Consider the following 12,927-nt stretch of genomic DNA (forward strand, 5'->3'; position numbering starts at 1 on the left):
ATCAAAGGTAAATTTCTTTCGGAAAGTGCGTAATGCGTGGCTTTTTTATTTTCTCTTTTTCTCTTTTACCCATGAAAATCTTGCATTTGGGAATTCTTGCTGGGTAACATATCGTATTATTTTCGCTATGATGATGAGAACCCAACGATAACGGACACTCAGTAATAACTTACAGTACAAACTGGTTATAGCGCTCGGAATTCCTTCAGTGTTGTAATATGATTTGTTGTTTTTTAGAATACTATACGTTCAAAAAATCTAATGTGTGTTTGATCTATATTGGCAAATATTCAAACCCCGGCAAAAAGAATTGCTTCGGCCGGGAATCGAACCCGGGTCGCTTCGATGGCAACGAAGCATTATACCACTAAACCACCAAAGCAGTTGTTATAAGACTAATATTCTTTATCATATATAACTTAGTAAGGTATTGGACACTGAAGCTATGTAAGTGTTTGGTTTGCAAAAGCAAAAAAATTTCTTAGTAAGTCATAGACTTGTAAACTTGCATTGAAAGGAAGAGTCCAGAAATAGGAAGACTCAGAAAAAAAGTAGTGCAGTACCCAATTTCCATGATGCCTTTTACACATACAATGCAAACAGGGCTATCTTACTCGGACGGTTTTGCTGAACTGCAATCACCGGAGCGAAATTAGAATGTGTGCAGTCGCAATAGGTAATCTATGAACAACTTTAAATTTAAAGGATATTATATCTGATATATTTTGATCTCCTAAGAATTGTGAACTTGAAAATCGCTGTTTGGTTATAGAAGAAGAAAAAAAAAAAAAAAAAAAAAAAAAAAAAAAAAAAAAAAAAAGGAATACTAATACTTTAAAGATTAGAAGCATACCTGCATCATTGTGAAAACTATAACTGTTCTGTTGTTTTGTAATTTATTTACCAAAATTTATTCACGGCATGGAAATAAAAAGGCAATTCATTTAGAACGAGTAAAATTCAGCATAGTAAGAAAACAAAAATGTATATTTTTTTCAAAGAAAAAAAAGTCATGCTTTGTAAATAAGAATGGGGAAAAACTTCAGAAATATAGACTATGGCTTTCCCGGAATGTAGTCGTCAAAGATAGTAGCTACCATCTATCATAAACAGCCCTTTTTTCATTGCTGTGTAAACTGTGCAATGTCTTACCATTTCCAAACTTTTTCAACTCTCTGATTGAGAGATAATTGGAAGTTTATTGGTGCTTTAGCCATTCGTTGTTTGCTACATTCTACAGTAAGTGGAGCATTTTTGTTCGTCACAAGTTCAACTCTTTGCTCACAAGAAGTAAATTTAATAAAATAATCTTCAACTTAACAGGAGCCTTCATCTACTGTATAATATTCGTGTGTATTTCCAATACTGCTGTTGGGCAACTAGTAAATGGTATTGGACGAGTAGTTGGTGCTATAAATTTTGTTGTTTGTCAAAAATTTTATAAAGTTTTTATTTATTGCTTTGGGTTGGTGTTCGTAAGCTCAACTGAACACACCAGTTCGCCTATGCTTCCCGGGAATCAACAAAGGGATGATGCACTAGTTCCTCCGCCGACAACGACGAATGAAGAAATTGAACTTCAGAGCAATCCTAAGCTAATGCTAATTTGTTTACCTTTCTTTTGCCTTGAGTCTTAACTCTTCCGATTGAAAGTCACTAAATGAAAAAGGGAACATTACAAGCGGTTTATTTTGAGGAAGATTTATTTCTATGCCTTGGTTAAGCGCTTTTACATTTTATTTATTAACAGATTTTAACTACGATATAATCCTTGTATCAATATGAATTGGATGTTGACGAAAACAATTGTACAAAAGGAAGGCATGTTGCGTTTTAGCCCGTCGACAAGAAATAAATGGGTTGGTTGATATCAATCTAGAATCTTATATGCATACATCTGCTATTATTTATAATTGTAATTGAATACAATCGTTTCATCTTTTTCTTACAAAACGTGACTCCATCGAATTTACATTTGGGTAGTGTTTGGGTTTACTGCTACTCTGGAGGTAACAATCTGCAGCAATTTTAGAACAGTTTGTACATTTTTTCGAATAACTCGAGAAAGTATTGAGAAAGTAAACATAATAATCTTAAAATTAATAAAAAAATGTCCTTAGGTTTGCTATATCCTTAGTGTTTAAGAGGTCCTCAGGGTTAACCAACGAGAATTGGTGGCTTTGTTCGATAGTATGTTCATATACTTAGAGACAACTTCACTGGGAATACGTGTGTCGTATGGTTTATAATAAAATTTATTTAAATATCTGCTAACAAACAATACGGAAGTAAAAGTTTCTGTATTCTACTTGAGATCCAGAGGATAATATCCTATATCTATTAGACGGCTGGAAATTCATTAACAGGAGGAAAGGTTATCATTCTTCTGACCCTTAGCGACGATTGGACTCATATAAACTAATCTAGTGGTATTCCTTATTTCAGTAAACTCTGATAAGATCAGTGGCTTACTAGAATAAGTTATCCCTATACAAACACTATATGTTTTATTTTTGTTTCTATCTAAGCGATACTCATTAAAAGGTTTTTAGGTCACCTATGACACGAACCTTTAAACCATCTACATCTAAGTAAAGAACCTCTTGTAATATCGACAGACTTATGCCCATTTAACTTTACTAATTAGCTATGCCCACAGCTCAATTCTTGAATGACTACATTTCTTTACACTATATTTAGTCTATCTACGTACGACAAGTTATGCTGCTTTGGTGGTTTAGTGGTATAATGCTTCGTTGCCATCGAAGCGACCCGGGTTCGATTCCCGGCCGAAGCAATGTTTTTCAGCAGTTTGCCCAACACAGATGAAAGTACACTGTAGAACCAAATTTTTTGGCTCGAATGAAATACGCTGTTTGGCCTTTTTCCACAATAAAGTATGTTTATTACTGTGCTCTAACGATGTATTTTAGTAAATACCCTTCAGTAAGAAATCAATAGTTGCCTGCATGGTACGAGTTCATTTCAATGTGTATAATCGAGTTTCAGATTTCATAAAGTGCAAAAGCCATGTCTATTGACGGTTCAAGTGCAGGTAGTTAATCGTGTCAAACGAATGACTTGAAACAGCATTTATAGAAGCGAACTATACTATTTGTCTAGTTGTCGTAATCTAGGTGATCCTTGTGTGCTTTTACAGTAACTAACGGGCTCATAAGAAACGGCAATTACTAGATTTCATAGCTTCATCCTTGGTCAGTCTCGCTTGGAAAAGTTAAAAAATAAACGAAAAGTCTTGATCCATTCGGATTTAGCAATTCTGGATTGCAGATTGATTTAAACCGAATATTGGAAGTCATAATCTGTCAATCTTCTATAAAATTTTAAATATAAAATATTAAATTGCTCAGCGTAGCATGCATCTAGAATACTATGAAAGAACCCCATACAATCGACAAGAATTACGCATGAAGTCAAAAAGAAATCTTCATAAGATTACTTAAAAGATCAAAAATATGAAGCTTACTTTACAAATTTTTACTATATCCCTTAAAGAGCCTAGTTTTTCTGTGTAATAGACACACATTGCTTTGTTTTCTAAAATGTGCACCGAGTACATCAATTGTTAAGATAATATTTCTAAAAATAATACTAAGAAGTTGAAAAACCTTTGCTTCGGCCGGGAATCGAACCCGGGTCGCTTCGATGGCAACGAAGCATTATACCACTAAACCACCAAAGCAGTAGATGATATGCAATATATAATTACGGTTATGTAACTCGATTATAGTAACTGAAAAGTTGATACTTCTATGCAAGAATGAATATGGACAGGAGAGGGAAGTATTTATTGTTCTTCTATTTTATCACAATAATACTTAGTTCACAATTTCTCTCTCACATCTACAGATGGATCTACTCACTTCGGCTTACCATTAAAGGCGGTAGTACACGAAAGCAAAGCAAGTACAAAATAATCCGTTAAATGTAAATTGCATTCCTTTCTAGGATAGTCTATTTTATCAAGTAAGCGTACGCTATATTATTTTTTGGAAATTACCAAATCCATTTTCAATTGCCAACCGATATTTATCACTATAGCTTTTCGACGATGGCCCACCAATTATCTCGATCGTAACCATCCTCTATAAGTTTCCCTCCAGCCTTTTGAACTAGCTCGCTGAGCTCTCCTTTCCGGAACAAATGGTAGTATCGCTGGTACGCAACGTTTTCGCTTGGATGGTGTCCTTTTAAATCTTCTGGTTTTGCATTAGGATGTTCGTATTGCCGTTTTAAAACCCAAGGAACGTGGACGTCTTGAGGTCCATTTTCAGAAAACCCACGACGAGAATTATTTTGTTCAAGAGCCCAAACAAAAAATAATGCTCTTCCTCCCTTACGAAGTACTCTCAAAACTTCTTGGACAGCTTGCAGACGTCGATCTTCATTGCTGAAATGATGAATGACTGCAATGCTCAATGCAAAGTCAGTTCGATTACTTGGATGAGGAACATGCAAGCCGTCTGCCACTATCATAGGTCCTAGTTGGCTTGCAATTCTAACTAGTTTTTCACAACGATCACTTCCTATCAAATAAATGTTCGGATTCACTTTTTGATACTTTCCATTTCCACATCCAATGTCTAAACCGATTGCTCCTACAGGTAAAGAATTGAGGAAATGCTCTACGACTGGCCAAGGCTTTTTTTCTCTGTTAACGAAAGGCGAATCTCAACAAATTTTTCTGTAGTTTCACTTACCTTGTAACGAGTGTCTGAAAAATGAGTAGCTATTTTGTCATATACCCTGTGAACATGCTCATTTTCGTACTCTAATTCGTTTCGTTCATTCATAGTTGCTTTTCTTTTAGAAAAAAAATACCACTTTCTCCTTAAATTGAAGAATGCTTGAATATTTGGAAAAGTCAAGTTTTCATTCGTTACTGTCTTCTAGTAGCTTTATTAATAAAAAGATATGATATATCACCCATAAAATGAGATATTGAATTTAGTAAGAAATAAATTTACCGGAATATGTATATATAAATTAAGGACCCGTACTTGTCACACAGAACGTAAGTACATATATACAGTAAAATCTACTATCAAAAAATCGTAATGTATATCAAAATTACTAGCTTTTATTCTATCATAACTTATACCAAAACCTTTGCATAGACAAAACATCAACATAATAAAAAAAAATATCTGAATGCTCAAGCTCCTAAATTGAGCTGTGTCAACAGATTATCAATCATATCCATTCTGTGATTATAATCTTTTTCATACGGTGTTAACGTATCCACATAACCGTCCACACACAAATCTTCATGGTAAATACCATAGCGTTTCGAAAGAAAATAGCGAATATCATCAATAAGTTCAATTGTGTCAGTTTCCTGACGATGAAGGATACGATCAGCACTTTCGACGACAAGTTCATGAAACTCTGGATCATCAATGATTTCTTCCAAATGATTTGCCATGTACTCAGAAGCATATTGCTCCAACCTTGTCGTTGATGTGTCCCATGCGGTTCGCAATATATCATAAATACTGTCTTTCGGCTCTTTTTGCTTTGTGATTGAAATTGAAGCCAAAGACTTCAAACTGCGTTCTTTATCGAGTGAAAGCATGTCTGCAACGTAAATGACGTCTAATGCAAGAAAAGGTGGGATATCGGCTTTGTCTGAATATAGGAATTCGAGAACAATTTCAACAATTTCGCTAGAAAAAGGAAGAGAAACAACTGGTAAACTTTGGTTACCCTCTAAGAAAGGGCCAGTGAACATATCCATAAAGTATTCAGATCTGCAGAGAATTGCCCGATGAACGGGGTAGCGATGAGTCTCAGATTGTAAATAGGCATCATGGAAAGAGCACTGAAGAGGTAAATTTTCAATCGGTTCTGATATCGTTTGCCTGTAGTTTCGAACTATTTCTCTCAAAAAACGACCCATATCCTCTTGTGTATGTATTAATTGGCGCTTTCTCCACTCTGGGGAACGCATCTGTTCTTGGTTACTTTGATAGGTATCGACAAAATCTGTCAAAGAAAATTTCTTGGCAATTGACACCAAAGCGGATGTATCATGCTTGGCTAACAAAGGATGATAATCTAGGTACAAAAACCGTAAAACAGCCTCCAATTCTTTTTCGTTTCTCTTGATAGAAACTTCTTTCTGTTCATCACCTAATTTCAAGAATTTTGCTTTAAAATACGGGCTTTTTGAGGCCAAATAGAATTTATGACCAGGTAAAGATATACTGTTACCAGAAAAAGTAACATCAGAGGTAAAATGAAAAGCAGGATTGGAAAGCAAAGATGTGATATGACTAGCATATGGTTGAGACTCATCCACGGCCTTCGTGATGTTGTAAGACAAAAGCATTTTACGGATGCGATCATTCAATGCACCGTAAAGACAGCGCTCTCCTTGAAAGGTATCACGCTCGCAAATTGCTCCGTTCTCCAATAAATATTTAACAACTGCCAGTTAGTTTCTAGTTAGGAGTTGCGTGCCATCATTTATGACGGTTACATACCCTCTTCATGACCACACAGGCTGGCAAGAACAAGTGGTGAGTAGTCAAAGATATCAACTCGATTAATAGGGACATTGTAGTTTTCAATCATACTAGAGTTACTGTCAGCGCTTGTTTCCATAAACGAAAAGAAACAAATGGAGCCAAAAAATTCTGATGAAAGAGTTCATCTGTATGATCCATTTAACGTACCTTCGAACAACCTCTAAATCGCCTCGGCGGCAAGCTTCACACAATTCTCGAAATTCCTCACTTTCATCGACAGAGAACAGCCCTGAATTGGATGATTTTTTCTCGTCCATAGCTTTCGACCAAAGAGCAAATTTGTTGAAACCTTTCTGTAAAGATTCAGTACCTGATGCTTGCTCAGAAGCATTCATTTCTGTTGAAGGATGTCTTTCAGCAGTCATTCTGATCCTCTTGATGCTAATAAATATTCAAATCTTATAAAAAAGAAATGGGGTTCTCTCAGTAATGTTGTAAACGACACAATTGATGAAATACGAAAAAAATCGTTCAAACAGGCTCAGTTTTCCACAACCTAAAAAATACCTTTGATTGAATAATCTACTAATTTAATCCATGAAGATTATTTCTGAAATTCTGAACAACCGACACTTGCAGTGCGATATTGTGAAGAGGCTTCGTTGGTGCTTTTCGTACACTGCTAGTACCCTGCACAAATCCCAATTCAGGTCTATATTAGAAAGTGATTAGCTATATCTAAAAACAAAAGAAAACAAAACACAAAGTAGAAATGGATGATATCTTTGTGAATGTACGTTCCTCTGGGATAAGTTCTGATCGAAAAATCAATCGCCAATGGACTGTGAGTCAATTAAAGACAAAGCTGGTTCCTGTTGTAGGGATTCCAGAAGTATATCAAATAGTAAAATATGAACCTGCTTCTGTTGCTTCTCAACCACATACATTTTCGAGCGAGGAAGAAAATACCATTTTGTCTCTTCACAATATTGAAGAACTAAGTACGATTATCATCGAAGATACACGCCCTCCTCACTTGCGGCCCAATTATGAGGATCTTTCCGAAGTAGAGAAATATGAGATGTCTCAAGAAGAGTATGAGCGCCGCGATGATTCTGTTTTGGCATGGAAGAAGCGTAATCGATTGGGTCGATTTGATCCTGCCTACGAGGAGACAATGAGCTCAAAGAAGGATTCTTTGGAGCGAGAGCTAAAGGACTTACAGGTGAATATCAATGCTCGCTGCTGTGCAAGTGGAGAACGGTATGGAACGATTCGTTACATTGGGTTTGTCCCTGAAATTTCCAAGAGCTCACTTTGGATCGGCGTCGAATTTGATGAGCCTGTAGGAAAGAATGACGGTTCTGTTCAAGGAAAGCGTTATTTCACTACAAGGAACAAGCACGGTTCTTTTTTGAAACCTACGGATGTAGAGGTTGGCGATTTCCCTGAGGAGGATATTTTAGCCGACCTTTAGTTAGGAACTTTAGATTATGCATATAGATTTCAGAAGATTTTGAATGAATTTATGATGATACAAAACATTGTTAGAACAACATGAATGTTTCTGCTACAATTCAAAGACCGATCCCCAATACATTGCTTTTACAATTAGAAAAACTGTTTCCTACTATCTGGCTTTATTTTTTACTGAATAAATATATAAAAAGTAACTATATACGTTTTTCAAAGTAGCTCTCCAATATTTCATGATTCCTATAGGAAACTTGCTGTCAGTAGCATGCATACATGGTAAAACATCCTATCTTAAAAAATACCGTTTTCATGATTATTTTTGGGCTATATCTTTATTTTTTAAAGAAATTTAATCTTTTACATTCATAGACTACTCAAACACATCTCATTCTAACCTCCTAAGCACTCTCGTGTAAAATGAAAAAAAACGATGAAACCACTACGTTTGCTTCACCCATAACTGAAGAATCTGACACGAGAAAGGGATTCAATGCAGCCTTTGTTCCTCCTTCTATAGATACTACAACTCCCGAAAAAAGCAACTACTTTCATACAACGATTGCACCTGATGTCCCCAAAGATCAACCTTTCCGCTTAGGTGTAGATGAAGCAGGTCGTGGTCCTGTTTTGGGTCCCATGGTTTATGCAGTCGCATATTGTCCCGTCGATTTTGACCTAACACATTTTGGGTTTGCAGACAGTAAAACATTGACTTCGGTCAAGCGCTCCCAACTCTTGCAAGATATTTGCAACACGGAGGATGAGCTTGGTCGTCATGTTGGCTGGTCCGTTCAAAGTATCTCTGCCCAGGAGCTGGCTGCCGGGATGCTGCGCCTGCACAACAAGTACAATCTCAATTCCCAGGCACACGACACCACCATGGATCTAATTCAAAAGGTTTATGATTCAGGTGTTCGAGTAACTGAAATTTACGTGGATACGGTGGGTCCTCCAGACACATATCAACAGAAACTTCAAGCACGTTTTCCTCAAGCAAAAGTGAAGGTAACGAAGAAAGCAGATTCTCTATTCCCTATTGTGTCTCTAGCATCTATTTGTGCGAAAGTAACTCGTGATATTCAACTCGAACTTGTCCGATATCTTTTACAGACTCAAGATTGGGGTTCTGGTTATTCGGCCGACGCGAGGACAACGAAATGGCTACGCTCCTCAGTTCATCCTGTATTTGGCTGGAAAGGAGATATTGTACGCTACTCATGGCAAACGGCTCGTGACATTCTTGAGGTGGCTTCTTCGAAAACTTCATCTCCATCTTTTGTTGATGTCGACTGGCATGAAGAAACCTCTGCTCCTCTTAATTTTACAATTCGTAAACCAAGCACCAAAAACCGTTCATGGTTTGGAACAGACTTTGTTTTCTAATAATCGACTTTCAATCGTTTATATACTCTTCTTTTGAATCATTCCCTGTTTTGTTTTCCCTCAGATCTTTTCACTACTAATTTATTTCTTTTTATGCTTACCTTCCATTGAGAATAAATTTCATTTTGCATCCTATAGCACTTTCTTTTGTTTACAAATTAACGATGCGCTTTAGTTCGTTGAACACTTCACCACCACTTTTCCGCGGATTATAATCTGCAGTTAACCAAGCACTCCGTCTCATAGAAATTCACTTTTGTTTCGGTTTTTCTTATAGTTCATTATGACTGGTATGAGAATCATCCTCGTTGGTCCCCCCGGTGCCGGTAAGGGTACCCAAGCTCCCAATATCCAAAAGAAGTATGGCATTGCTCATCTTGCTACCGGTGACATGTTGCGCTCCCAAGTTGCTCGCGGCACTGATCTTGGTAAGGAAGCTAAGCAAATCATGGATCAAGGTGGTCTTGTCAGCGATGATATCGTTGCTGGTATGATTCGCGATGAGTTCATGAACAATCCCGCCTGTAAGAACGGATTCATCCTTGATGGTTTCCCTCGTACCGTTGTCCAAGCTGAGAAGCTTGATGGCTTGCTTAAGGATTTGAAGCTTGAATTAAATGCTGTTCTTGAATTACAAGTTGATGATGAATTGCTAGTCCGTCGTATTACCGGTCGTCTCGTTCATCCTGCCTCTGGTCGCAGTTACCATACTGAATTCAACCCTCCTAAGGTCCCCATGAAGGACGATATTACCGGTGAGTCTCTCGTACAACGTTCCGATGACAATGCTGATGCTTTACGCAAGCGTTTGGTTACTTACCATGATCAAACCGCTCCTGTTGTTGATTACTATAAGAAGGAAGACAAGTGGCATCCTATTCAAGCCGCTCAAAAGCCTGAAGAAGTCTGGCAACAAATTGTTGAAATTCTTGAAAAGTCCTCTTAAGTGTATAGTTTACTCAAGAATTTTCCTATGAACAAGTTTTCAGTTCTTAGGGTTTCAATTTTGCTTCAAATAGACATTGTAAGAACCATTCATGAAGTGTTTTCGTTCATAGACGTGTTCTTTCAATAAACTTCTTTTGTTTTTACAATATAATCTAAAAGAACAAAACTGTAGACCAACAAACAAGTATTTAGATTTATTAAAAAATTATCACAAAAAAATTAGAAAGTAAAAAAGCCATCTTATAGATTATTCCATTTCCTGCTTTACCGCTTTCGGAGGTGTTGTGTCAACCGATTCATCTCTTTCCTTTCGCTTTCCGATAGCTTGGAGGATTCCTTGGACATCTATTCCTTGTAAGAGACTTTGAACATCTGCTTGTGGAGGGTTTACACTTGTTTTCTGCTTTGCTTGACTCTCGAATGACGGCTGTAATTGAGGAGCAGCTCCTGAGCTAGATGAGACCTTCGCGTCCTTTGATTGTTCTAACTCTTGCAAGCACGTGGCATGACAAATTCGACCATCCTTTTCCACAGCGTTCATAAATACCCACATCTCCGCTTCTTCATGCCAGACACTACGGAATTTTTCCTGGCAAACTGGACAAGGCTGAGAGGCAGCTATCGGGTCAAGAGGAGTCAATACATACTGTGAACGTATAGACTCCAGTTGCTTTTGTTTTTGTTCTTCCAGTTCGGCAGCAGTTTCTGTTACTAAATCCTCCTTTTCATCATTATGAATCCATTCTTCCTCAGTAATAAACCAGCACCTGTTGATGCCGTGCAAGCTACTTTCACGAATTCGTTTGTTAATTCTAAAATGCCAATCAAAATGCTGGTCCAATTCTTTTCTGCTTTCAGGATCATTAGCATATCTGCGACCGCAATTGGCACATTGATTGGGATATGAATTATATAAAAGAGTTGCTAATTCGGGATGTGGAGTTGATAAAGAGGCTTTTGACAAGTCAATTTCGGAAATAGGAGATACAAAATTGGATGAAGTACTGAGGGTAGGAGGAGGAGAACCTTTTGGTGATACTAGTCCTGCCGCTTGTAAATTGGCAAACAAAGAGTTGATACTCTCAGACTCTTCTCTGGTTAAATTATTCGCAGGATTACTAGCACCGCCGAACATGGAAGAAGCCAATGGAGGAGGAGAAACGGAAGAATTTGAAACTTGAGGACGATATGGGTATGCTGGTTGAGGCGGAATGATAGGTGTAGAAGCATAACTGGCGGGCGCGATATTATGGGATGCATGAGAGAACATATCGGGCGTTTGAGTGACAGGAAAAGTAGTAGGAGGCTGTGAATTTGGAAATGATGGAGCAAGGGGTTGAGGAGGAGGCTTAGGAGTTTCCAAACTTGTAAGTTGCTTTTTGATAACCAACAGTTGGTCATAAGGGAGATTGGAGGTAGACAAAACCTGTTGCAATTGAGAAAGTATTTCAACCCGCTTCTTTGCTAGACCATCAAGAGGGTTCCGCATACATCTGGCCTGCTCAGTGATAATCATACGAGCAACGTCAGCAAGTAGATTTTCGAGAGTTAAGACCTTGCTAACGGGAGCTGGGACTCCTGAACTAGGTAGATCAAGGGCTGGAGAGCCTGAAGAAGAGACTGGATATGAAGGTCCATAAGAGCTCCGCATGTTAGGGCCAGCGTACGCAGGATTAGGTGGGACAGACAAAAGCGGACTTTGGTGACGTAGGAAGGAAGATTTATACTTTAAAAGGGCATTTTCAATTTTTCCTGTTACAGATGGAGGGAATACAGGATCGGGAGAACTTGAATTAGGGGAACGCTGTTTCCAGGTAGCTAATAATTGATCCAACTTCAGTCTTAAAGAAGGCTCAACAACGGTGTAGGCATTCATAAACGTGGTAAAAAGATGACGACCAAAAAATAATGTGTAAGGGTATCCTATGTTTTTTGAGATAGAATCCAAAAGATACAGGGCAGGCAATTTGCATGACGGGGGGCACTAAGGTCACTAGTTAGTATTCACAACCAGAGAACAGATATCCGCCTGGAAAAGCTCACTTTTTGTATATGTTTTTCGAGGGCATTCACGACACTCAACGCAAAAGGTTCATTTTCTTGGGCAACATAGGTCAAAGTATGGATTATAGGCTTACTATTAAATGTCAAATCTTCTAAAGCGCTCGAATAATCCACTTCAATCAAATCCATTTTTCCAATCAAAATTGTGTTCTTTTTTATATCTGGTAATAAGCAATCACTATCTAACAAGAGTGATAAATTATTATTTAGATACTTTATAATAAATTAAAACTCTGTTTTTTTCTTTTTTATATACAAAAAAAAGCAATATTGTAAGAGGAATAAACTATTAAATTTAAAAAACACTGGCTACACGATTAAGCAAACTGCAAGACAAGCAACAAAAGAGAACTAGATTACAACGTAAACGGACGAAAAGTTTGGTGCACTGTTTAATTACAAAGCGCCAAATCCTTTTTCAACAACAAAACAAATGAAAGAATATGCGAAGAATAAGTAGCTGTTGCCATGATCGAAGCTATATATATTCCTATATAAGGAGGAGCGCTTGTATTTCCTTAAATATATTTGAGTAGTCTAAAGTAATTACCCAAAATTATGAACA

General features: G+C 37.4%; 6 protein-coding genes and 3 non-coding genes across 9 annotated transcripts; 4 read left to right on the forward strand and 5 right to left on the reverse strand.

The window, feature by feature from the left end:
* Window positions 1-311: 311 nt before the first annotated feature.
* Window positions 312-382, reverse strand: SPOG_16215. Its single transcript has one exon. It is a non-coding gene; the product is annotated as a tRNA-Gly (tRNA).
* A 2,344-nt stretch (window positions 383-2,726) lies between these two features.
* SPOG_16216 lies at window positions 2,727-2,797 on the forward strand. The gene has a single exon. It is a non-coding gene; the product is annotated as a tRNA-Gly (tRNA).
* An 835-nt stretch (window positions 2,798-3,632) lies between these two features.
* SPOG_16217 lies at window positions 3,633-3,703 on the reverse strand. Its single transcript has one exon. It is a non-coding gene; the product is annotated as a tRNA-Gly (tRNA).
* Window positions 3,704-3,855: 152 nt separating this feature from the next.
* Window positions 3,856-5,039, reverse strand: SPOG_00220 (tRNA methyltransferase Trm9). Its single transcript, XM_013167729.1, has 2 exons — window positions 4,722-5,039; window positions 3,856-4,662 (listed from the first exon to the last, which is right to left on the reverse strand). Exons 1-2 carry the CDS (start codon window positions 4,812-4,814, stop codon window positions 4,057-4,059), a joined length of 699 nt encoding a protein of 232 aa, XP_013023183.1. The 5' UTR covers window positions 4,815-5,039; the 3' UTR covers window positions 3,856-4,056.
* A 41-nt stretch (window positions 5,040-5,080) lies between these two features.
* SPOG_00221 (substrate adaptors for Cullin 3 ubiquitin ligase Btb3) lies at window positions 5,081-7,200 on the reverse strand. The gene is made up of 3 exons (XM_013167730.1): window positions 6,699-7,200; window positions 6,507-6,598; window positions 5,081-6,450 (listed from the first exon to the last, which is right to left on the reverse strand). The coding sequence occupies exons 1-3, from the start codon at window positions 6,914-6,916 to the stop codon at window positions 5,177-5,179; spliced, it is 1,584 nt and encodes a 527-aa protein (XP_013023184.1). The 5' UTR covers window positions 6,917-7,200; the 3' UTR covers window positions 5,081-5,176.
* Window positions 7,163-8,130, forward strand: SPOG_00222 (tubulin specific chaperone cofactor B). Its single transcript, XM_013167731.1, has one exon. The coding sequence runs from the start codon at window positions 7,264-7,266 to the stop codon at window positions 7,966-7,968; it is 705 nt and encodes a 234-aa protein (XP_013023185.1). The 5' UTR covers window positions 7,163-7,263; the 3' UTR covers window positions 7,969-8,130.
* A 91-nt stretch (window positions 8,131-8,221) lies between these two features.
* SPOG_00223 (ribonuclease H2 complex subunit Rnh201) lies at window positions 8,222-9,615 on the forward strand. Its single transcript, XM_013167732.1, has one exon. The coding sequence runs from the start codon at window positions 8,385-8,387 to the stop codon at window positions 9,348-9,350; it is 966 nt and encodes a 321-aa protein (XP_013023186.1). The 5' UTR covers window positions 8,222-8,384; the 3' UTR covers window positions 9,351-9,615.
* Window positions 9,547-10,477, forward strand: SPOG_00224 (adenylate kinase Adk1). The gene has a single exon (XM_013167733.1). It carries the CDS (start codon window positions 9,634-9,636, stop codon window positions 10,294-10,296), a length of 663 nt encoding a protein of 220 aa, XP_013023187.1. The 5' UTR covers window positions 9,547-9,633; the 3' UTR covers window positions 10,297-10,477.
* Window positions 10,468-12,802, reverse strand: SPOG_00225 (cleavage and polyadenylation specificity factor). Its single transcript, XM_013167734.1, has 2 exons — window positions 12,342-12,802; window positions 10,468-12,282 (listed from the first exon to the last, which is right to left on the reverse strand). Exons 1-2 carry the CDS (start codon window positions 12,489-12,491, stop codon window positions 10,546-10,548), a joined length of 1,887 nt encoding a protein of 628 aa, XP_013023188.1. The 5' UTR covers window positions 12,492-12,802; the 3' UTR covers window positions 10,468-10,545.
* Between the last annotated feature and the right edge of the window lie 125 nt (window positions 12,803-12,927).

Source organism: Schizosaccharomyces cryophilus, assembly GCF_000004155.1.
Source record: "Schizosaccharomyces cryophilus OY26 unplaced genomic scaffold supercont4.3, whole genome shotgun sequence".
NCBI lineage: Eukaryota > Fungi > Ascomycota > Schizosaccharomycetes > Schizosaccharomycetales > Schizosaccharomycetaceae > Schizosaccharomyces > Schizosaccharomyces cryophilus.